Source organism: Falco peregrinus, chromosome Z, assembly GCF_023634155.1.
Source record: "Falco peregrinus isolate bFalPer1 chromosome Z, bFalPer1.pri, whole genome shotgun sequence".
In the NCBI taxonomy this organism is placed as follows: Eukaryota; Metazoa; Chordata; class Aves; order Falconiformes; family Falconidae; genus Falco; species Falco peregrinus.
Window position 1 is genome coordinate 2,607,831 of NC_073739.1, and position 24,609 is coordinate 2,632,439.

The 24,609-nt window shown below is 39.0% G+C and overlaps 1 protein-coding gene across 2 annotated transcripts in view; it reads left to right on the forward strand.

The window, feature by feature from the left end:
• Window positions 1-24,609, forward strand: part of VCAN (versican) — a 118,416-nt gene that overhangs the window by 44,068 nt on the left and 49,739 nt on the right. The window contains exons 6-7 of one of the 2 annotated variants that reach the window (XM_027784837.2): window positions 2,175-2,468; window positions 14,647-17,820. In XM_027784837.2, the coding sequence (XP_027640638.2) occupies window positions 2,175-2,468; window positions 14,647-17,820 (3,468 nt within the window). The remainder of the gene's footprint in view (window positions 1-2,174; window positions 2,469-14,646; window positions 17,821-24,609) is intronic. The other variant, XM_055791502.1, reaches the window with a different exon arrangement.

The following is a 24,609-nucleotide window of genomic DNA, read 5'->3' on the forward strand; positions in this document are numbered from 1 at the left end:
AACCAAATAAATAGATGTAGGGTCAGTAGAATAGATTCAATACAAAGAAAGATACACCGCTCATTTTATATGTGCAGTATTATCAATATTGCATATATAGGCATAATCCAAGGCAAATTTAGGGCAGATTTCCACATAGAAATGCTGTGGTGCAACTTGGATAAGTAAGTTCTCTGTAAAGGGACCTCTTACACAAGTACTGACTGAGCCCTGCATTTAGAAATTTTATAGGAAGACATAACACTTCACTAAGTTTCTTTCATTCAGCAGAGTGCAGATGACAGCTCAGAGGAATAAATAACCCTAATTTTAATGATGTTATGCACAAGCTCCATTTGGAGGCAGCGTCCAGATCAGTTGATGGAAAAATTGCTTTGCTAGTAATTTTGCACTATTTACGCATTTTCCTGTGTCTTCAGTAAGTCTCTCCCAGGAGGAATGTTGTGGGATTGCTTAACATTATTTAAGTTTTGATCCATCATATTTGTTTCTAGAAAGCGTTTAAACACATTGTTTTTCTTACTCGTCTCATTTTCTTGGCTAACCAGATGAATATCTGCTATTTCATTGCAATCATTTGAAGTGCTGTTTTTTCATATACATCATGGCTATTGTGTGAGAGGATAAACGAGCATGAAGGAGGATGGTCTGCAGTGGTCTTTCCTTGCTGCATTGTTTCATGAGACTGTGTTGGGACAGTATGGTGGGATAACTGCGTCCATCATTCTGTGTTGGCTGTGATACCAGACCTGACCCTTGATGCAGAAAAAACTGTCTTCTGCAGAAGTGTTTAATTAAAAAAAAAGGGCATTATCTGTGTGGTCTGAAGAGCTAAATGAAGCATTCTGTTACTTCTGAGGATGAATGATTCTTTGCTTTCCTCATCTGTCCCTCTCCAATAGACATGCTCTGTCTCTATTTCTAAGTTAGAAACTCCCTTCAACATGTATAAAGAAATTTACACTACAGAATTGATATTACAGCTGTAATAACAAATCAGAGTTTCCACCTAGGAGGAAAAAGAAAATTGGCACATTGCCTCCTTTCACACTTGCATTCCTTTCAAGACTGAAACAAGCGTAATATTGATGTGAATGAAACTGCTTGGGGTGATGTAGTTTCTGTCTGCCTTTTGCTAGGTTGCCTTGAGACAACTGCAGAGGTGAGACAGATTGCATGTCCAATATGAATAGGCAGTGCTTTTCTGCAACAATGACTGTTGTGTTCTGGGCTACTGTAGTTGAGGAAGAGAATTTTCTATCTTGTAATAAATATTTTGAATTCACACTGTTTTCTACAGCTGAACATGTTGATTTTAGATCTCACCAGTTCCATCTGGAGTCTGAGCAAAAACTAGAAAGGAGTCAGTTTACTGTTTCGTTCCCAGGACAGGAACATTAGATCCCTGATTTTGTTTATAGTGTTTGGGTGGATGAGGCAACCAAGCCAACTGCATAATAGTGCTTTAAGTTGGAAGTAAAATATTATATGGGCTATTTGTTTTGATTTAGTTTCCAACTGGATGGCTATTATTTACAAATTTTTATTCTGTGGAAGCTAAACTATACTACCAGCATTCTAGACTAATTCAGCTTTTTCACATGAAAGGGGCCTTGTGCATGCAACAAGTCTAGTGCATTCCCTCACCTTTGTTTCCCTGTGGGACAAGATGAAGACTGATGGAAATATGACATTAGAAGCTGCTGTGGAGCAGCAAAGAACATTTGCTTTTTTTGTGTGTCTCAAGTGAGATTCTAGTGATAACTAAAAAGGTGAGGTAAGAGGCTTGCAGATATAAAAGATTTGTTTTACTGAGAAAGTAAATTCTGTTGCACTGGATTTAATTAGTGCAGTTTAGTTGGAAAGTCTAGTCCCAACAGAGGTCACAGAGAAGCTTCAAGACTTCAAGGGAGGAACTCAATCTCCAACCACAGTGTACATCATGGCATAAAGTTTGCATACAAATGCTCATGCTTTGTGGTAGGTTCATTTTCATATTCAGATCTGGGATGTTTGATTTTCCAACTATCTGATTATTTTTATGCAAAAAAAGTATTCAAACAAATTTTGGAAAATATCCCCAACTTTGTACGACACTGACTGGAAGAAGGGAACTAAGCTGACTTGGTGGAATGTGATACTCAGTCTTTGTAATCTTTGTTTTCTTCCTCTAGATGAAGTGGTTCATGTCTCAGTCCCCGAGAAGCTCACCTTTGAGGAAGCCAAAGAGCTGTGTCGGAAAAGAGATGGTGTTCTTGCTTCTGTTGGGAACCTGTATGTTGCCTGGAGGAATGGCTTTGACCAGTGTGACTATGGCTGGCTGGCGGATGGCAGTGTTCGTTACCCAGCCTCAGTGGCAAGGCCCCAGTGTGGTGGAGGTTTACTTGGGGTGAGAACCCTGTATCGCTATGAGAACCAAACAGGCTTTCCTTACCCAGATAGCAAGTTTGATGCCTACTGCTATGAACGTAAGCTTTTTTTTAGTTATTATTTTCAGCACACTTATGAAGTTAAACCTGAAAAATGTGTTCTTTAATATGTGTTTTTGTTTCAGTTCTTGTGGCATGCATGATTTTTTACAAAATAGTTGATCACTATGGCTTTACAAAAAAGAGAGAAAAGCCAAACTAGAACAAGTGTCTTAAAGTAATACTGGCAGATAAAGATAGGCAAAGCTTCAAGGTAAGATTTCAGACTGAGTAGTGCTTTTACACACAGTGTACCTACAGTCACCATGAATCTGTGGATGCTACAAATTTTGGTGCCTGAGTGCACCCTGTTATCTTTGTGTCATATCAATGAACATATGAACAGAAGAAATGTCCTACTGATCCAGGTGAATGACTTGTCATTTAGCTTGGTATTCTGCCTCCAGCGATGGCAGTGAGAGGCTGTATACTGACTGGATACAAGCTTGGCCTTTTTCAGGTCTCTGAGACACAAGTAGTTTGGGGTCTATCTCTGGATTCTGGGCATTTTGTCCCATCATATTTTTTAGGTTTCTGAAGCAATTGGAAATTCTCCTTTCACTTACTCAGTATTTCGTGTGCCAGTCGGCTAGTACTGTGGATGGTCTAAATTGCCTTTCTTACTGCTCCTTGTTTCCCTCCTGGTATTTTCAGAGGCTCATAAAGCATTTGCCACATTCACTTGGTAGAGTACATTAATCTAAACCAGATCTCCTCCCCACCTGTCAGCTTTCCTCTGGCTTTGGAGTTAAATATTCCTCTGTGATCTCTTCCATCTTCAGTGCCAACAGCCTGCCTCTGCTATTACTACAGTGCAGCCTATCCTTGCATAAGTTCCTTTTGTCCCAAAAGGTTCACCAACTTCCAGTGGACACGGGTTTCTCTTCCCTATATCATCTCACTTGTGCATCAGTTCCAGATCCCTGCCTGTCTCCCACTCCTTCCTGGAACTGGCAGTGCTTCGTAGACCAACACCATGGAAGTCCTGGCCTCATCTGCCTGGCCTCCTCCAGAACATCCTTCCAACATTTCTCTCTGTCATTAGTGATGACTACTTACCCTTTCCCTACACCTCCAAAAACCCATCCATGTGTCTCATGATGTGCAACATATCACTTTCTGTGTAGCCCTTTCAAATACCACAGACAGCTATCTGTGTATGTTAAGAGAGGATCCCATCACCTTACTTCTGTCCTTTAAGATTCCCTCCAGTGCAGGAGCATTCTTGGTGCAAGAGGACACTGATACTGTTGGAAGGTGCGTCACCTCTAAGCGATGAGTACTTCTTCCCAGCTGAATATCCTGCTTCCTGAGATGTGCAGCCTTCTTAGCAGCAAAGTAGGTTGGACCGCTCAATGGTTTTCCTGCAGGCCTCTCTTTTCAAGGAAGTTCCTGTGGTTGCAGGTAGTACCATTGACATGAATGTGTAAAGGCTACTTGCGTTGAGTTAAAAGTTCAGTACTTGGCCTTTAACTATGAATATCTAGGGGGTTTGGATGTAGTCCTGTGGCTGTAAGTCAGAACTGTTTGAAATGTTCAGCCTGTACTGTCCCCATTTTTGTGGATGATGAACTAACTGCAGCTGCAGATCTTTCCAACTCAGGCATTGAAGACTTATTTATGAGCAAACCTTACTGCTTGAGAACAAATACCAACATCTGGTGTAATATTACAGTCTAGCTGTTCTCAGACACTCTTCTTCCCCATATTTTAGAACAGGATATTTTTTTTCCTTTACTGCTTGTGGGTAAGAAGTTCCAAAACTTTGCACATGGAAGTAGTCCTAATGGACTTCAAGGGATCTGCATACAGGAATAAGGACTAGTTAAGTTCAGGAGCGTGTGCTCTAATCTGTAGAGGAGAGTTTTTTCATATCACTCCTTCTTTTCCTCACCTAAATTGTTTTATGATTGGGTTTAGGTGTCGTGGGTAAAATTGACTTTAATGGGGATGAAATTCATTAGTCCCCCTAAAAGACCAAAGTAGGGGCTGGACATTTTGCCTGTAATCTTGCCTTTAGTCAGAAGAAATTCCAGCTTTCTGTTTGTTTGTATGAATTTCACCCCTTTCGAACAACATGTGCCTTTTCAATGTTCTTTCTGGAAGTTTTGGTTGACAAATCCTAGTGACGTACCATTCATTCTAAAAACATCCTTGATAAGTATTGGGTTGTTGCCTATTGTATAACTGCTTTTTCTGCAAATTCTTGCCCTTGATACATGGAGAATAATTATTTCATGTTTGCAACCCAGGAGGTAGACAGTCTGACTATCAACGCTTCTGCAAGGAAAAAAGAAGACTAAACAGAACAAACACATTTTGGTAGACAGTGGGCTGCTCTCTAGCAATTTTAATTGCAATCAACATTACATCAGAAGTAGTTAAATGCTGCTAGCTAGATGACTCAGGTTTTGCCAGATACATCTGATTTTGTGTAGGGAAATGAAGGAGTGTAATGCTGAACCGTGTACCCTCTTTCAGGGTACCTGTTTACCACGTATTTCAGAAGTTACTGAAAGCTCTCTCCCTCTCTCAGAAGGTGCTTGGGATCTCAGAGGAACCAGCTGTAATTCTTTATTGCTTTTGCTAAAAGATTTATGCAAGTGGTGAGTAATGAGACTCGCTGCCTAACATCTTGGTCTTTCACATCTCAAGCAGCTGCCTGAAGCACTGGCTGTAGAGTGAGTCACTCTCTCCTGGAGAGAAAGAAAAAAAATGTCTCTACAGCATAACAGGAGGCTTGAATTTAAGTCCTTGTTTCAAATAATCTTTTGCCTGGAAGTTTCTTCCAGAACTTCCCATTATGTCTACTTCAAAATTTCAGTGCAGTAGTCTATCACATGAAGTCCGCTAGCCCCAAGCTCTGACAGCTTTTAGCCCAATATGAAGCTTTTACACAGCAATTCCCACCATGCCAGACAAAAAACTGTCCTCCCCAAGACCTTAACTCCTTCCATGTAACTCCAGTCCAGTGCTTATAGCTCTTACTGTGCTCATTATGTGTCTCACATTACATTGCTGTGTTTCCCTCCTCACCCAAATACCCAGTCACAGCAGCAAAAAATGCCTGCTGCTGAAAAAGAAGAAAAAAAGGGATGTTGTTACATGTGTTCATGAGATCTTGGTCAGCTAAAGGGAAAATACAGAGTGTCTGTGAGAACACAAGCCAGCTATCCAGGTAGAACCGGCATCGAAGGTCTGCAGCACAGAAGTTCGTGGAATGATCTCAGGTTTTTTACAGCATCCCCATAAAGTTCCCTCTGCCTCCTGTGTGAATGCTAGGGAAGTTCCCGTTGACTCAGCTCTGAGGGTAACGGCCACATGTTGCACATTTAGTCTGAAGTGAAATGGCAGTGATGAAGGACCCGCATCTGCCACTTCTACTTATGCTGAGTAATACTATACTCCCTGAGTAAAGCCACCAAAACAAATGCCTCCAAGCCACAGAAGGGATGAGTCTGATGTCTGAAGCAATAGATTTGTGGCAAAACAGGCATCTGTTTTAGTCATTTCAAAGACAAAGAGGATATCTCTTTCTTCAGCCCTGCTTAGAGTCTTCACTCTTATCCTGTGATTTTTTAGTGTTTCTTTAAAGTTTCTTTGGTGGAAAATCTCAAAATATTAATTTTAAATTGCAGTTAAAAGGAAGCTCAGTCTGTATTTTACTTACTTTTAAAAGGAATCTTATTCATTAAAATGCACGAAAAACAGTAACCAAAGCAGTAAATTCAACCTGAAAATTATAAGCACTAGTTTCAATAAAAGAGCCAACCTGGACAACATCTAATAGTACAGTTAAGTTCAGGATTTTAACTTCAGCAGTGTTTTGGTTACAAAATTACATTGTACAAAGTTCGTTGACTTTGTGAAAATAAAAGTGGCCCAGACTAATAATACATGATTTAGAATCTAAAAATCTTGTTAAAAAAAAGATAAAAAACCTTCTTCACTTTGATCACAAGTGGTTTTCACTCTACAGAAACCACATGGCTCTGAATTTCTGAAACATTATCCATGTGTTTCATCTCATCCCTCCAAGGCTTTCACCAGACTTTTTAGTTGTGTTTTTTTTTTCTGAAAGGTACCTAATTATGTATATGATGGAGCTTATGGAAGTTTCATGTTAGACACATGATTAAGTACTTGAAGCTCCTTGAAGACCATCATCAGAGGAAAAAGTTTTTCAAGTGTTAACATATAGGACTTAGATTAACATATTTGCAATTAAAAAAAAAAAGAAAAAAAAAAGGGCAGAACAACTGATGCTGAACATTTACATTTATTTCTAAGAGAATAAAACATTGTATCCGGAAAATACCCAATCCGGAAAAAAAATATCGTTTTTAATGGGTACCTATTTAATAGTTAGTTGTTGCAAAGGGCTATAGGGTATTTATTTAATTCCATCCTACAGCCCCCTGGTCTTGCCAGATCTAATTTGCTGAAGTCTGTGGGAATCATGGCTTTGGATGGGGCATTTAAACCACAGCATCTGTAGTTGGTGTAACCGCACTCCAGAAACTCACTAGTCAAACTCACTAGTATACAGGATCTGTCTTACATACCTGCAGCAAAACTGAACTTGGTGAACTTCATACACAGAGGTGGTTGAATTTTTTAAACATAAATCTGCTTTTTGCTGAAAAACACTGATTTATTAAACCTGAATTCGTTCATAGATCTGTGTTGATTTTGGCAAATCTTTCAGCAAAACATGTTTTGCTTGACTCAAAACATGTGTTGACAATTTTGCTCTGGATTTGACCGTTTTATTTCAGATTTGCTCTTTCATTTTGACTTTGTTTCATGCACCTTTGTTATTTCTCTTTGGTTATGCCACTTTGGTTTGGCATTATGATTTCATTTTAGCTGGAGATTGGAAATTTCCAATTCTGAGACAAAACTGTTGTCATGAATGAGGTCCATGTTGTTTTAATTGTTTCAATACAGCCACATCAAGAATGTACCCAAGTCAACCACTGCTGCTGACCGAGGGACTCTTTATTCAATGCTTCATCTGTCTAAAGCTCAAAATTGGAGCGCACTTTTATAGAAGAAACGTAGAAAGCAGCAGCCTTCATAGCATGTAGCAGGACAGACCTTTGTATGATGAGAGTGGACAATAATTGTCTCTCTGCAAACTTCTCCACTGCCTAGCCCAAGACCTCTCCAAACAAAACCCTCTGGTTTTTGTCAGTTCAAGTAAGAGTGTTTCGCTAGGACAGAAGTGTTTGGTAATGCAAGGTGAATTGCAAGCAGTGCTCATCTATGGAGAACTTCAGGGCAGGGAAAGAGAAGAAAGTCTCTTCTTTGTGTGATTCTATAGCATGAGCCACTGTGATTGCAGGCTAAGGCTCAGAAAATGTCAGCTGCACTCCACTTGTCCACCAGCAGACTGGATAAGATTTTTAGGCAGAATTCAAAAGCTGGTGGAAGAAATGTTGTCTTCCCTTTTGCTGCATGTGACTTACATTGGAAAACTTTGAATAACTAGGCAGTGCTGTCCTTCTCCACAGCAACTGTCGGTAGCTACATGTTCCAGCTATTTCCTGGATGAGGGAATTATTTCCAGGCTGAGGTCAGGAACTTTACTATGGGAGATCTGTGGATTTTTGATCAGTTTGGGAATGACCACAGAATACTGAAGACATAGGGCGTGGTGACCCCCAGAGAACAAAATCGTCAATGTGAAAAAAAAAAAGAACAAAAAAAAGCTTATCTTAGACGAAACACAATAGTCTGCCGAACATGATAAAGCTAGTGCCCTCCACCATTTCGCAGTCCAGTATCAACACAGATAAAATGCCTTCGGCAGGCAAACATCTCAAGGTCACGGCACTGACCACAATGTATACAGGGCTGTTGGTTCTGCTTATGCTTCCTTTCTCCTCGGTGAAGGTGAAGCTATGCAAAGGGCTTGAGCCGCCTTACCAAAGCAGCCACCACCATATAACAATTCTTTAACTTTTATTATTTTGCTAAGAAGGTAGATCTCTGTACTTCTTTCAGATATGCAGTTTAGCAAGGCTTACATAGCTGTGGAGATCTCCAGTAATATCTTGGACCAGGTATAGGAGGAATAAATCCCTGAAGCTCTCTGCTGGGTTTATAGCAACAGGCAAACATTACAGAGGCCGTGCACACTAACAGCAACACGTTTCTTACCCGGCTCTGCTTCAGTCATATGGTGAAGGAGTTTTTGAGAAGTCAGTCAGACCATGCTGAAAATGGCAAGATCTCGATCTGTTTCAGACAATCCTGTGCCATAGACCTCACTAGTACCTCACCCTGAGAAGGAGGAGGTGGTGGTGGTTGGGTGCAGCTTGTCTTTTTAAATGCTGCATAACAGAGAGAACCTGATTTATTAATCTAAGTGATATGTGTGGAGCAACTGCTTGGAGCCTCAGGAGGTAGAGCTTCAGGGGGAGACGCTTCTTTGCCAGGGCAGGTGAACTTGCATTAATCTGAGTGATTCAAATCTGTGTTCCTTAAGAATAGTCGCTAAGTGCAAACGTTGTGAACAGAGGGAAAGAGGAAAGAAAAGACGACACAGTTGAAGTAATTTGCCTTTCATTCCCTCAGATCACTGTAAGGGTCAGGTAACAAGGACAGGATTAGGAGCAACAAGGTGAAGAAGCAAAAGATCTATCCCTTTAGGTGTCCAGGACAGATAAATTGGTTTTGCTCTTTATTACCTTTGCTCACTGCTGTGGGAACTGGGTACCAGTAATGGGACATGCAGGTAATCTGTCTGCTTTCCCATTAGATGATGAGAGCAAAGCAGCAACAATTTTGCTGTTAGTTCCTAATCTGAGTGACAGTCTTGGTTATCCTTGTTCTTATACTGTTTCTTTGTGGTCAGAAATGAAAGATTACTGTTTTTATTTGGTGCTGGGATACAGATTTCATTAGGAAGTGCTGACTAAAGAGACTCACTGATTTTTTGTCCTCTTTGGCAGTTTTAGTATAAATAATGTGGAAAGATAAATGCTTTTTGTTATTGTTCTTTTGTGCATAGATTGACAGGTTATAATTTTTTCACAATACTATGTTTATATGTGGGGTAACCAGGAAATAATGTATCTTTCCCCCTCTAACTGTCTGGCTTCCGAAGTTAGGAAATAGCAAGTGGTTTTACTTAAGAGTGTTTGTGTTCATAGAGCTGATAGAGCTGTTGCCTTTGCTGGTTTTTTAGCTGGAAGAAAAGAACCTTGGGCAGTGGTGTGAAGAGGATGCATGACCTTTTGTTACGTTTTTAAGTTTTATCTTACGAATAAGATAGACTAATAGTTTTTAAATTTCTTTTTACAAGAATCCCATTAATTTTCTCTAATCTTGTACATATTTTGTAAGTGGGAATAAATGCTGCATTTAGATTTTAAAAATTATTTTTCATTTCACTTGGCTCATGTTTTGATGTCAAAACACTGGGTAAGTTGGAGTATACAGTAGGAGTTATAGAGAAACTCTTATAGCTGCAGTATCAGATTTTGAATCATCCTTATGCTACCACATGTCTCATAAGTAATGAACAAAACTCCACATCCCCTATCCACCTTTCTGCTTCCTGAAATGAGTGAATGAACAGGTACTGAGTCAGTGTCATAAGGAGAGGTTTCTGGCTCAGTTTGTAACCCAGAGCACGAATTTTTATTTTTTTTAGTCTGTTCTCACTCTTAGACTTGTCCAGTTTGGAAGTAATTTAAACTCCAGCTGGCATAACTCTCAGAGTCAGAGGAACATTCCAGACTGTCCTCTGCCACAGTTGGTAGCATGGAAAGGACAGACAGAACAAACTTAACAGAGCAGCAAACAAATTAACATACAAAAGTACGTAAAAATTGAGTAAAGCAACTTCTCTGCATAGGCATCATGCTCTAAACGTGCTGGAAGATGTCAAACCATTAATCTTGACTGTCTCAACATTACTTATATTTTAAAATAATTTATTTTGGCTGTTATTCACAGAAATAATTCACTATTTCCAAGTTTTGTTCTAACTTAAAATATTTTTTTGTTGTTTTGGCAGTTGGCAGTGACTCAAACCGATTTCTTTTTCTATCTGTAGGGTCTGTGTTGTTCCAGGTTCTAAAGTACATACTTCAATGTAAACACACAAACCATATTTCCGAGTGCAGAGAAACTGCTCAAATGGTTCAAATTAGACACATGGTTAAAAATTTTCTGGAACTGGTTATGCTGAAAATGCATATATAAAAATTATTATGTATTTAATATATATAATCTTAAAAATAATAATTTTCTTCTCCACAAAGCATACCCAGATATCCTGAAATTATTATTAAATATCACAGAAGATATTAAAATCTTTATTTGGTCATCACAAAGTTAAACCATGTCTAAAGTTGTGTAGTGTGATTTCCTTGAAAATATATTGTTTTAATATTCCTCCATTATTCTGAATCCTTATTTAAACAGTGGTGAGAGAGAAGGCGGGCGGGGGGTGGGGTGGGGAATGCTGCACAGTGAAAGCATAAAATAAATAGAGAGAGAAAAAAATACAGTATCTCTTTAAAGTCATATACTCCATCCAAAATCAACTTCATGCAGGTTGTTCAGTATAAAAGGGATAGATTAAAAAATGTCAAGATAGTCTTTGATATGAGCAGCTGTTGGTGAGATAATTTGCTTTCTTGCTGCTAATAAGTTCATGAATTTTATTAGGAAAATCTGCCTCATGTCTTGAATCAGAAGGACAAAGGAGATAGCATATTGCATGCATGATGCAAAGAGTACAGTAATGCAAAACATCTGGGTGGAGTGGACGACAGTTCAAACTGATGTTCAGTCTATTAAAGAAGCAACCTTCTCTTTGGTTGGTTTTTCTTTTTTATTTTTTTTTTTTTTGGTTTGTTTGTTTGTTTGTTTTTTCCCCCAGGAAAAAAAAAACCAACATTGACAGATTTCTCCTTGAAGAAGCATCTTTTTTTGATCCAGTCAAATAAGTTTGCATTTGATCCAGTCAAATAAGTTTGCATTTGATCCAGTCAAATAAGTTTGCAAACCTGAATGATCTAGATGAAAAATCTTGTATTTGTGACAAAGCAGTTTTAGAGGCCCTGTAGTTGATTTTAACCAGAACTGTTCTTTGCACTCTAGTAACCACATGTCAGTTTCCACAGGAGAAAATCTGGCTGTTTATTGATAAACTCTTAAAAAATATGTTCTTTTCTTATACCAGTATATGAATGTAATATTTATTGAGTCACTTATTAACGTAAGTGAATCAAATACGTGTGGTGTTTTTTCAGGCTTACTTCATAAATATGTACCTAATTTATCAAGTAATTAGGAGATAATGAGCCATGAACAATAAATAACTGCATCTCAGGCATAAAAATGTGAACTTTTGGGACTTCCAGACATTTCTTGGAAAATGGGAAGCTACATAAATGGTTGTGAGTAAGTTTTCCCAGCAGTGATGAGATAAAGTTTCCTTTTTTTCCTCCACATATTAGACTCTATTCTCATGCCCTCATTTTTTGTCTAACTTTGCTAGAGGGTATTACATTTTCATATTCTTTCAAACAGTGATCTTGATAGTCACTTAAAATCCGGTAATTAAGATCTGAATGAGTATCTGATGTTGGCTACAAAACAGATTCAATCTGCATTAAGGAAACTCATCCCATGGTTGGAAGGAACAATATCAGACTATGCTGCGTCCTTTCCATTTTGCTATAAGGAAGAGCTGTTAAGGTGAATTGGTGTATTCTTTGATAGAAATTTAACAACTACCACTCAGGACAGTGTTAACTTGTGTGCACCCTTTACTCCCTAGCTGTGAAGCAAAACTGTGGTTTAAACCACCCTCATGCAAGCAAAGAGGGAAAAAAATTACAAGAATTTGTTGATTCATTGTGTGAACACCATCTCACCCATGAATCACCTAGGCATTGAAAAGGGCAATACACATCCACTTTAGTTTGTAGAACCTCAAAACACAAAAATCACTTGCATTAAGGCTGTGCTTAGTGGGATTTCAAGAACTTTACTCCTTCTTGCTCAACTGAATGTTTTAACCTACAAAAAAGAAAGAGTATGTAAGAAGTCTTCTTTGTAAAACCACAAAAAGATTTAACATATGGTAGGGAAAAGAATCCATTCCTTTTTCTGCTGGCAAAGAACACCACCGCTTCTAAACATAGCGACGTCATATTTTCTTACTCTCACAATTTCCTTTTCACTTTCACTTCTCAGTCAAGGAAGCTGAAATACCAGAACTTTTTCCTCATTTCTCTACTCTGTAAATCTACCCGTTCTTCTAGAAATCCTAAGCAGCCATCATCTGGCAAGTCTGTCTACTTCAGGTTAAATCAAATAGGTCTTTTGCAAAGGTGACGTTTTCAAAGCTTGGTGTGTGAAACTAAACAAATATTTGTGTGACCCTAACTTACACATGTGGAATTCATATCTGCAAATATCAAAGGGGCACCTAATTAGACATGGGTGTGTGAAAAGAACTGATTTGTGCTTACATACTGCGTATGCTTGAGTATAAACTGTCTTTGCACAAATATGTGACTAAGTTGAGTCTTTCTAAATTTTTCACTTATTTCCTTCATCTTCTTTGCTCATACTATTAGCTCCTGCAAGTCCCAAGTCAATCAGAGGCTGCGTCATCATCTAGAATGTCTCCATCCCCATATGCAAGGCAATACAACTCCGGTTTCAGAACTCACATTTCCCCCTGATAACTGGTATTCATACCTTACATTAAGTAAAATTTCATGGATCTCTTTTATTAATTCACAGCTATAATAATGAACCTTTAGTTTCAGTATCTTCCTGTAAAATACTGCAACTGTTTTCCTGCATGTTAGGGTAATAGACTGCTGTATGAAGTTGAGCACATGCATAGTTTCTTTGGCAAGAAGCTATACATGTAGTTGTGTCTGTCTGGTAAGCAGTTAGTCCTTATATACACAGCCTGTTTAATGCATTCTTCATATGCTTAGTGTGATTTAAAGGACCATATTTTGCTCTTTACTTGCATCCATATAAGGCTTTTGACTCTCAGTCACTTTGCAATTAACAGCGCTGATTTAAGACACCCACATCTTCCACCTGTCTGCTCCCATTTCCCTTCTGAAGGTTACTGAGCTGCAAGAACTGGAAGAAGGGAAGGTGTTCCTATAGGATTTTCCCGAGTAAATCTTGTTTTCTGAGCACAAACTCACATTTTTCAGGAGTTTAAAATCAGATACTAGACTTTACAGTGTCATGGCTGTCAGCACACATTTGCTTCTCAGACAGGATGGAAATCTGGGGCAGAAGTAGTGGACAAGGCATATGGCAGCAAGATGCTCTAAAACATCACAATTTGGTTCACTGGACAGGTCTGTCTTTGTGTCTTTTATGAATCTGGGATAGCTATCCCCTTATTCTTCCCATCATTCAGAAGATTCAACGCTGCCTTTTTATGTTCAACACTCCCATAGAAACACTTTTGTGTCTGGAGGAGTTTCAGATGTACATCTTTGAAATGTCTTCCAAAGATCAACATCATTATAGTATTAAGTTTATGATCTTATGGTTTTCTGTTTTCACCTTTCCCCACAATAAATTTCTCTCTGTATAATTTAAATGCAGGGCAGCAGCTCCTGTGGCATTGTAAAACAGTACTTTCTGATGGCATGTTCGTTCCTGTTGCTTAAGCATGCTCTCATACCAGCGAAGGTTCCTTTTTGCAATTTGTAATTATGTGCTGAAAATAAATGAAAATGTTATTTCACTCCCTTTATATATTTGAGTTGTATGCTACAGTAAGCTTTGAAGAAAACCCACAGGTTTGCAGTAACACTCATTCATGTCATCATGAAATAAACTTTTATATTCCCTGATAGGTACTTAGTTGTATGATTGGTACTCGTATGAGTACTTCTAGGGGTAATTATATAAACAATGAATATGAAGAATACTGCTGCTCTTGTCATTTCATCTGACTTTAAATTAGATGTTCTGCAGCTTTATAATGTGTTATTTCATGTCATTCAAGGCTCTGTTGTATGCTGAACAGCTACCTAAAGCCTTTGACCTTTATGCTTTTTTTCTCAGTGTAGCATCTAGTTTTTGTTGTGAACATTCAAACTGAACTAAAGTAACATTTGTGTTCTGACTGAACGATACACTAACTTCTTTTTTTTTCCTTTTTAAGCTAAAAAAATCACATCAGAGCCTACAACTGTTAAGCTGATCACATCTCTGAAAACCGACAGTGTGAAATCATCATCTGCTCGAGTTACTCTTAAACCTCCTGTTTTTGAGACTCCGATTACTGAAGTGGCTGTCACCAAAACAGAGGTCCCTGCTTTGGAGGAAACAACCATAGAAACTGAAGAAGATAAAGAAATGACTACTGATGTGGCTGAGGAAAAAAGGGAAATGGAGGTGCTTATGGAGAACATTAAGTTAACCACCCTTCTACCTCAGACTGTCACAGATGGTGAAATAAGCACTTACGATACGCTGGGAAGGACTGAATACGATGTTTCACCTAGGTTAACAGAGAGCACATCTGCAGCATTGGAACTGGAGCACACTTACTCTGAAGCAGAGTTGCCCGAGGAACAAGGTAGGTCTGAAAGCATTGAGGACGCTTTCTTGACCTCTATAATTTTTCAGGATAGCACAGCTGTAGCTAAGAGTTCCACTGGTTTGTGGGAAGATACTGAAACAGGAGATACACAAAAACATGATGCTGATAATCAGACTGAACAAATAGAAGTGGGTCCTGTGATGGCAGCTACAGATAGCTTGTTACCAACTTCCTGGAGAGAGTTTCCCAGGACAGGGACTTCAGTTTCACTAACAAAAGAGTATCTTGGTGCCCACTCAACAAAAGAACCCACAAAAAAGTCAATGGAGGCAAAATCTGACAAGAAACTTACAACTGTTGTAATCCCTAAAGCTTTGTTAACTGATCAGTATGATCTTACTACAGAGGGGGAGGGCACAGAGAGCATGTACACCATTATGCCTGATAGAGTTTCTGGCATGGCTACTGGTAGCACCCCAGAATCAGATGTGCCTGCTGCATCAGAGACACTCGTAGATGAGCATGCAGTAACCACTGGACAGTTTTCTACAGCAGATAAGTCAACTCCATATGTTAAATTTAGTTCCGTGATGGTGTTTGATAATGAGGCATCAGCTCAAGGAATCAGAGAGGACCCGAGAGATGTGCAGCCTACCGTGTCATCTGGAATACCTGTATCCTTTTCTGTATCGACTGTTAATCAAACAGGATCTGAGGCCATCACTCTCTCAGGAAGTACTGTTTCCCTCCAAAACTTTGGAGAAGGCACCACATCCGCTATCCACTCATCTCAGCAAACAGAAGAATCAGCCATTTTAGAGGAGCAGGAGAAAACAAAGGAGCCAGAAACAAGAACAATGGATATTAAGATCTCTCATGCCACAACTGTCATTCCTACTTGTGTTACAGCAGAATCTGAGGGTTGCTCTGCAAGTGAGAAGTTCACACAGACTCCTCTGGCTTCTGGCATGTCGCTGCCAACAGATGAAGGTCAGGGGTATATGACAGAAGAGTCATCTCGTACTGAGGGAGTACATGAGTTAGATACAGAAGATGGTATCTCTGGAATGGAGCCTACATCTCCAGGGCAAATTACAGAATATACAAAGCATCCAGAAGCTCTGATTTCAGCAGTTACAGATGAAACTGAGACAAGCATGAAGCCAGTGGAAATGAAAAGTGATGAGGGAGCTGTATCAGCTGATTTTAATGAGAGTAAAGATACTACAGGTGTCTCCCACCCAGGCAGCTCTTTGGATCTGGAAATGACCACAGTATCCAAAATATCAGTGGATGAAAGTAGTGCAACAATAAAGTCTTTTAGCTCCTCAAGTGTTACTATTATGCCCACAATCATGGAGGTAACAGAACATGAAGGAGATGAAACATCAGGGTATGTTTTGCAAGTGTCCATTCCAACCCCAGAGGCCGAACAAAGAGAGGCTGCTGAGACATCGGTAACAACGCCTGCTGAAAAAGTATCTGCTGAAATGGAGGTCTCAAAATACACAGTGGCAGAGGAAGGCCAGACACGCACTGCGACATCAGCTGAGGATCAGTCAGTGGCAACACTTCAAGACAGAAAAGGAACACCATCAGCTAGCTTTGGAGGGACAAAGGAATCTATTGTATTTACAGATGTAACAGAGGTAGATACTTCAGTTCCACAGAAAAAACATGATGCTTCTCTAGTTCCAGTTACTGTAGAGAGTGAGGTCACTAGAGATATGCCAGTTACTGATCAGACTGATTTTGATGGTATCTTTCATACGGAAGCAACAGAAACAACTGGGAAAGATAGTAAGGTCTTCCCAGAGGAACTGTCCACAAAAGAGCAAGATAAGGAACCAGGTACTGCCACAGACTCTACCTTACCTGTGACATCTGTCCAAACAGATGAACAAAAGACAGCACCAGGATCTGAAGCATCTCAGACAGCTGTTCAAGAAAAACAGGATGAGACAGGTTCAGCTTATGATGAGACATATCCAGCAACAGAAGTATCAGTGCCTGCAGTGAAGTTCACAGATTATGGAAGAGTTCTGGAACCTGATGAAACTAGCACCAGGACCTTGCACCTCACAGTGACTCCGAAAGCCGAAACTGCTACTGATCAAGAAAAGGTCACTGAAGGGATGCCTGTCACAGTGGGTACCCAAGCAAAAGCACACGAAAGCAGAGGAATGCCCTCCAGGGAAGAAGACAGTGATGTCGGGAGCTGGGAATCTGTGTTGCCTCCCCATATGAAGCCAACAGGTCGTTCTACTGTGGAAAGCATTACTCATCTGACTTTGGGAGCTTCTCCAAGCCAAACTCTGGAAGGTTCAGGAATATCAGAAGAACCTGAAGAAATAAAACCAGCTACATTTTTAGCTAATACAACAGATAAGGCAATAATTCTCAGCGATGTAACTACACCTTCCATTAGTGCTATAGACAAAATTCAGCCTACATCAGCATCCAAACCTTTTGTTGCTCAAAAGTCACCGCGTATCATTCCTGAGGAAGAAGAGGAGGTAACAAGCAATGACATCATCATAATTGATGAATCTATTTCTCCCAGTAAAGCCACTACTGATGATGATCTGACAGGAAAGATGTTAGAACCAGAAATCGATAAGGAATATTTCACAGCATCCACTGCTACTGCAGTTGCACGACCTACTGCACCACCGAAAGTGAAGGAGGCCACAGAGGCTTTGCAACCTCAAGAGGTGTCTCCTTCTACTTCACACCCTGATAGTGGAAATGACATAAGATTATATGTTATTCAAATCACAGGCAATGATACAGGTAAGATTTTGCCTTTTAGACATGCAGTCCATCAGAATGGACAATTTATCATAACAAACAGGTGTACTTTAGCATATACTGGAGATGTTTCTCGGATCACTGAAGAATGCAAAACACAAGTTTTATCTAGACAGCAACTTACTAAATATTGGTAGGTCTGTTTTTCTATCCATTTAAAAAACTCAGAGATGTGTTATATATACGGTTTGGGGTGAGATTAATTTCTATGTAAGAATGAATATGAAACTGTTATATTTCCTCTTAAAAGTCATGATGGCTATAGTACAGTTTTCTTATTTAACGTTGTCAAGTCACTGATTTAACTTCAGCTATCTGTGAAACAAGCGTTTTAATTTCACAGCTTCCATTCCATGCATTACTAGTCCTAAATGAAGCACTAGGTTATTTTAACATTCCATTAGTCTGTAGCAATTAACAATGCCATGTACAGTGTAGCCAGCTAAAAAAGGTTAAGGCACTCTACTGCGTCCACAATTGGATGTCCTGTGATTTGGGGGAAGGGTTTTTGCACATTTTTGTAGCATATCATAACACTTTCAAAAATTTGTTTCACAGAATCTGTGATGCAAATTGACATAATTTTTAGTTTCATTACTTTTTTTAGCTGATGGCCCTGTACATGTGTATGTAGCTTCAGTTCCATGGGTATCCAGAACACAAATTCCTAAAGTAGCAATGTACTCTTGAGTTTTATAACAAATGTGTCTCCATAATGCAATAGCTGAAGCCTATGCAATTTTGCATTAAAGAAGCCTGTGAACCAACTATTATTTACAATGTTTTGGTAAAACCTTGTTTTTTAAAATGGAATGTAGAACTGACAATAAGGATAAAGCTCAAAACATCTATTAGGTTAAATGTTGCATTCTGTTTAGTTATTTTATAGGGGTTTGGTTTTTGTTTTTGAGAGAACATAGTAAAAATTCATTTTATGACTTATACACTTTAACTATATGTAATGCTTTTGAATGTTTATATAAGAAACTGTTTTCTCATTGGTTCTTTTCCATAACATCCATGTCTTTAAAGAACTCATCCAACAGAACGCATAATTTCTGGAAGTCTTTTTGTTGGTTTCATCAAGTAGGTGATTGATAGAATTTCATTCAAAAATCAAAAGGCAGAAGTAGTTTCCTTGAGACATGCCATGCCATTATTAGACTTTTCATACAGTGTATTTTGTATATTTATTCACTTCATGCTTATTATTCTACTTCATATATACAGGACAAGTCATATCAGTGGTAGCTTAACCTTCTATTTCAGAAAATAATAGTTCTGCTATTTTAACAGTTAAACACTACTTTTGTTTCTGTGGTATATTATCATTGTTTTGTATGAAGCTTTAGATGTTGCCAGTGTCTTGGAAGTCTCAATTAAATGAGACGAGTCCGGTAAGTCCCAACAGAAAGGTAATTTCTGAAGACTAAAGTTAAGCCACATATTAAATAGTTTTGTACCTGTGGAAATTCAGTTACTTTGGCTTAATGATTAATAGTTGGACTGTGTAGTAGTGAACTCATTTTCCCTGTTACTTTGCTGAGTTATACTACAGTTTATTATATATGACAGAGGGGATTGTATTGGGCAGCTGTACATTCCAGGTGGATGGAAAGAAGTAGGATGGTCTGGAAGGATGTGGAAACTTGGTGGTTTTTCAGATAGTGCACAGGATATACAATGCAGGATTTATCTGCATATACATCAAGGAGAGCCTTATTTTATAGTTTTTCGAATGGTGTGGGTATGTGATGCATTAAATTAGGAATTAGTTCAAAATGTGTTATCTAAAGGACAGTGGATAAATGCATAACTGCTCCTCATAGCTACTCGTGCTTTCACTTGGGTGATCAGGTCCTCAGGACAGACTTTCTTCAGTATTTTCCTTATGTACCTTCACAGGCTTTCTAAAGCTGTGCATGCATTTTCTAGGTATGTATGTGCATATGTGTGTGGGTGTTTATAAGCAGAGTTAAAGCTATACATCCATAAAATTGCCTTTAGGAATGATTTAGTCTGTCAGCATGGAAAAAAAAGATCTTTTTCTTGAAATATTATGACATTTTCTATATGGCAGCATCTGTATTCTCTTTAAACATAAAGGGATTTATCATTTATCTGGTGCAAAGTCAAAAAGGAGTTTATTTTTCTGTTTTCAGTGTATGGCAGTGGAAATTCTTCCATTTAGCTATCCACAAAGAAAAGGCACCCTATACCTACTTACCACAAATTAAGTCAGAGCTGCCAAAGATTTATTCTGTCTGAGGATTTGAATTAGTGTTTCCTCTCCTTTCTCCAGAAATGAAAGACTGCATCTGAAAAATCCTGTCAAGCCCAAGTTTCACTCCATTGTTCCTCAATCCATAAACTTTTCTTTGTACTGAAGAAAATGTACATAGGAGGTGCTGAAGAGGAATGAATTTGTCAAATTTTAGTAACATAAGCCTTTCACTAGGACATTGTTCAACTTCTTATTCTATCACTCTTTGAAAACTGATCCACAGTCATAATGATCCACTACCTAAACTGTACCTTTCACTTCTTGCTCTCAGCTAAATGGGAAAAAGAAAGACAGTTGTCATCACTACATCTCTCTGATAAAATAAAGGTTTTTCTTCTTTACTTTAACTTGTTTTCAAGATAATATAGCTTAACAATCTTAAATAAAATAATCAGGGAGAGTTACAAGCAAAGGCCAGTGTGATTTTCAAGTCAAGCCTCCAAAAGAGCCTTCTAAGAAATGACAACTTGCTTACCAAAGCCCTTCAAATACTAGCTGTTTCAAATGGGAATAATACTGAGAGGTTGGCTGTGCAAGCGGTATTGTGTATAAATGAATATAATATTTTCCTTCTTGTGTATACACAAGTGTTGGAAATATTGATGATATTAATTTTTTCCATCTTTCTTCACCTCTTTGTTATTCAGCTTTTGCCAGAAGCAACAGTTTAATAGTCAAGCAGGCCTCAGCAGAAATATGGTACCATGTTTTGTTTCCTATCAGCCGTATCACTTAATTACAGTAAAAACTTGCTATTATACTAACACGCTGAATATTACTCTCTGCAGCTCCATCTGTAGTGTAGGCATAATAATATTTAAGTGCTCCATGGAGGTGCTATTAGGCTTTGTTGTTGTGAGCAATACCTTATGCTCCATGTTGAAGGGAAGGGTCATGCCAAGTGAATGGAGTTTTGAGAGACGGAGACATTTTTAGCAGTTCCCAGCAAGGAGGAGAGAGCATATCCCTTGCGGCGCAGGCGTCCCTTTGTGATCGGTGGGTGTCCTGCCTCCCGGTGAAGTGTGGCAAGGGCAGCCTGTTGCTGCTCTATCTCTGGTGAGTTCACCTGTGGCCATGCACTGGTAGAGGGAGAAGCAGGAAGGGTTTCTCGCGCTTTTCTTCTCAGTCTCAAACCCTTGCTAAACAGGCACCAACTTTGCTGAAGTGCTTTGAAGCCTGTGACTGGAATGTGCTGTCGATGTATGGAATGTGTTATGGATACATAGAATGTGGAAGATATTATTCTTCATTATTGTTGTAGACTCAAGCTGCACTTGAAAGATGTTGAATGTTCCCTGGGTTAAATTCAATTAAATATAGTGGCAAGGGTCTTAGGCTGTCTTAGACACCACCCCCACAACCCACCCCTTAACATTAAGTAGTACAATACATAACTGAAACTTGATATTAAATATTTTTATTCTTCTAAACACAATAAAACCTTATATTTATTAGACCAGAAAGAGATTGTCCTAGAGGACTTCTTTCCATGTGCCATTCAAGAGGTAAATAGTTATACTCTTAGTTTTTAAAATGCATGCTTGCGATCGATTAAAACTTTCATAAAGAAAGTTTCGGTTACTTTTAGATAAAAAAAATTACCCATGGAAACAAGTAATTTGGGGGCCTGGTGGAAGGTCAAACGCATTAGCTTAAATTCTGGAAAATGCACTCTAATGCTGGCAAGAAAGAACATACCACTGAATGGATTAAGCTGCTTATTTGTATAAGAATACAGCAGTTTTCATTGAGAAAATGTATTGTACAAACAATCCATATACTTTTCCTGTGAGCAAGTGTGAGGCAGGTGCACAACTTAATGAGGGATGTAAGAAACGGTTTTTCTGACAGCCTATGGCACATGGGCAGATCTAGAGCAGGTGTCCCAGTTAATAAGGAAAATATATTTGTGCATGGGGAAACGTCCCTTTTTATGCTACAAAAAGGACCAGGCACATGTATCACAATGGAAGGAGCCTGGAACTTCATTCACTTGAGTGGAACAACAGGCTGTTCCTTTGGGCTAGTGACTGTGTTGTGGAAGTGAGAAAGCAAAATAGCCCTGCACTGTGATGTGTTACCACATTAGCAGCTTTCCGCTGCATCAGATAGGACAGAGTAGTTTGTCTTTCACTGCAGAGATGCAAAACGTAACACCTCGTGCCCTTTTGTGTTCTCATAGCTCCTATGTGTTGTAGCGTGAGGGGTGATGCTGTTGCTGGAAGGTAATGGATTAGCAGCTGAAAAAAAACCCCAAACCTGAAGGAGCTTTCAGCTCATAAAGCTTTCATGAGCTGAAAAATGCTTGTGGGGGTGTTGTTTAACAGTGGTTGAGGGGATGCTGGAAACATAACTCTTGTCTGTATCAGGAGTAATTTGCACACCTGCATTTTTTGGAGACATTTGAAAGTCTTTACTTAGTGAATATGTTTCAAAGTGCTTATTGGACCCTGGGACTCACACCAGCTCTGTCTGGTTGCTTGTCCCCTCCAGCTTTGAACAGACCAAAACTGTAGGAACTTGCGCTTTGTAGATGTGGAATTTTATGGAAAGAGGTTACAAACCTTTGTGTTCCAACATGTAATTCTCTGACATGCATATTTCTGTCTTAGCAGTGTAAGAGGGGATGTGAAATTTGAATGAAATGTAGAATGGTAATGAGTCATAGTCATAAACCTTAACAAAGAAGGCAGAATAGAGTCTTTTCAGGTCTGTCTTAGGCTTTGTCTTAAAATTCATTTAATCCTGTTGTTTTCTCAGCTCCTTCTTGGAGGGCTGTCCCAGATCGTCATGGCTCTCTTTAAGTCTGATTCTAATATCTAGCTGGAATTGCTTCTTGGCCAGTTTATACCCATGTTTATTCTTGCCAGCATTGTCTTTAGCTTGAATAGGTCTTTTTTCTTTCTGACACTTATCCCTTGATACTTTTATTTCTCTGTTCAGTTATAGAGAATAACCATGTCCCTTTTCAGCCTTCATTTTTCTAGCTTCTGAGGGGAATGTGTGTGGGGGAGAGTGGAAATGCTCTGGGAGCATGCTGGGAGGAAAGATGCTGGCTCCGGAGTCTGTGGGTGTCAGGATGGTGCTATGACCAGACCAGATGATGGTGTGGAGGGACAGGAGCTGCATGCCTCACAACACCATTTCCAGGCAGCACCTCAATTGCAACAGAACCAGCTTAAAAGCATGTAGCATGTAGGCTTCTATTTGCCTGCACCTGTACCCACATTGTTCTCTTTTAAGTTATTTCATTTATGCCTACCGGCAAATATGTGTCTGGACACTGCTCTTTGTAGTATACACACATATGCTACGTGCAATTTTTGGTGTACCTTTCAAAAATTACCTGTATTAATAATTGTTTAGAGAGACTTCTGCTGAAGGTGTGGAGACTTTCTTTTTTATGTGAGAAAATCACCATTTGTTTTTCCTTAAATTAGAAGTACATGCTACTGAAACCTACTGTTTATTCATAGGACCTATTTCAAATCAAAGTTTAGTGTAAAGGAAAGATGCTGTCTTGCATTCACTGCATTCTGCTACGTTATGCAGTGACTGATAACACCCAAGTGATGTGCAAGAATAGGACTTCCCTGCCTGTGCAACCTGTTCAGCTTTCTTAACAAATGCTTAATCCTTGATTGCATACATTCAAGAGAAGAGTTCCCAATTTACCTAAACATTGTGGTAAGCAAAGTACCTTTTAATTTGCAAGTACATTTCAACCTGTATGCATTTGGACACGGTATTCTGTGGCCACGGTTTATTTGTATTTTGCAACTACACTGACCTGAATTCATTTCTGTTGGGACGTTGAAGCAATAGTAAAAGTGGCCTCACGTGGGCTGAACCAACTTCCTATCTTATTAAATGAAAAATCTCCTATTTATTTAAAGGAGGGCAGGCTTGTCTCCTTATTAGCTGTAATGTTCCAGCTGACATGAGGACTACGGCAGCTGCTGCTCCTCATCAACCCTGGAGAAAGATCACATTCCCTGCTGCCTGAATGCGCTGCAGTCAATGAACGTGGTCTTATTTCAGTGTTTGAATTAGTAATACAGTCCTTCCTGGTAGTGTTTTGTTTTGAGCCCTGGGCTTGTGTGTTCAGCTAGAAAAGAAAACCACCTAGTGGTTTTGAAACACATTTCCAAATGAAACAGGTTTGTCAATGTTCAATAGCTACCGAAGTAATTTTCATGCCCTGAATGACCAAATTCTCTGTGTTATTTGTAAAACCTGGCATAGAGACAGCCAAGTTCGTGTTTTGTCTAGAGTAACTGAAGTGTTAAATGCTAAGTAACATGGCCAGATTCTGATATCATCTTCCCCAGTGTAATTACACCATAGTAATTCCAATGAGGTGATTGAGAGCAGAATTATTATGGGGATGTGGAGATGGTAGATATCAGAGTGTCTTCATAACATTTACAGCTTCTGGTTCACTCAATAATTAGGTGATTTTTTCTTCAGAATGAGTCTGTGTCACA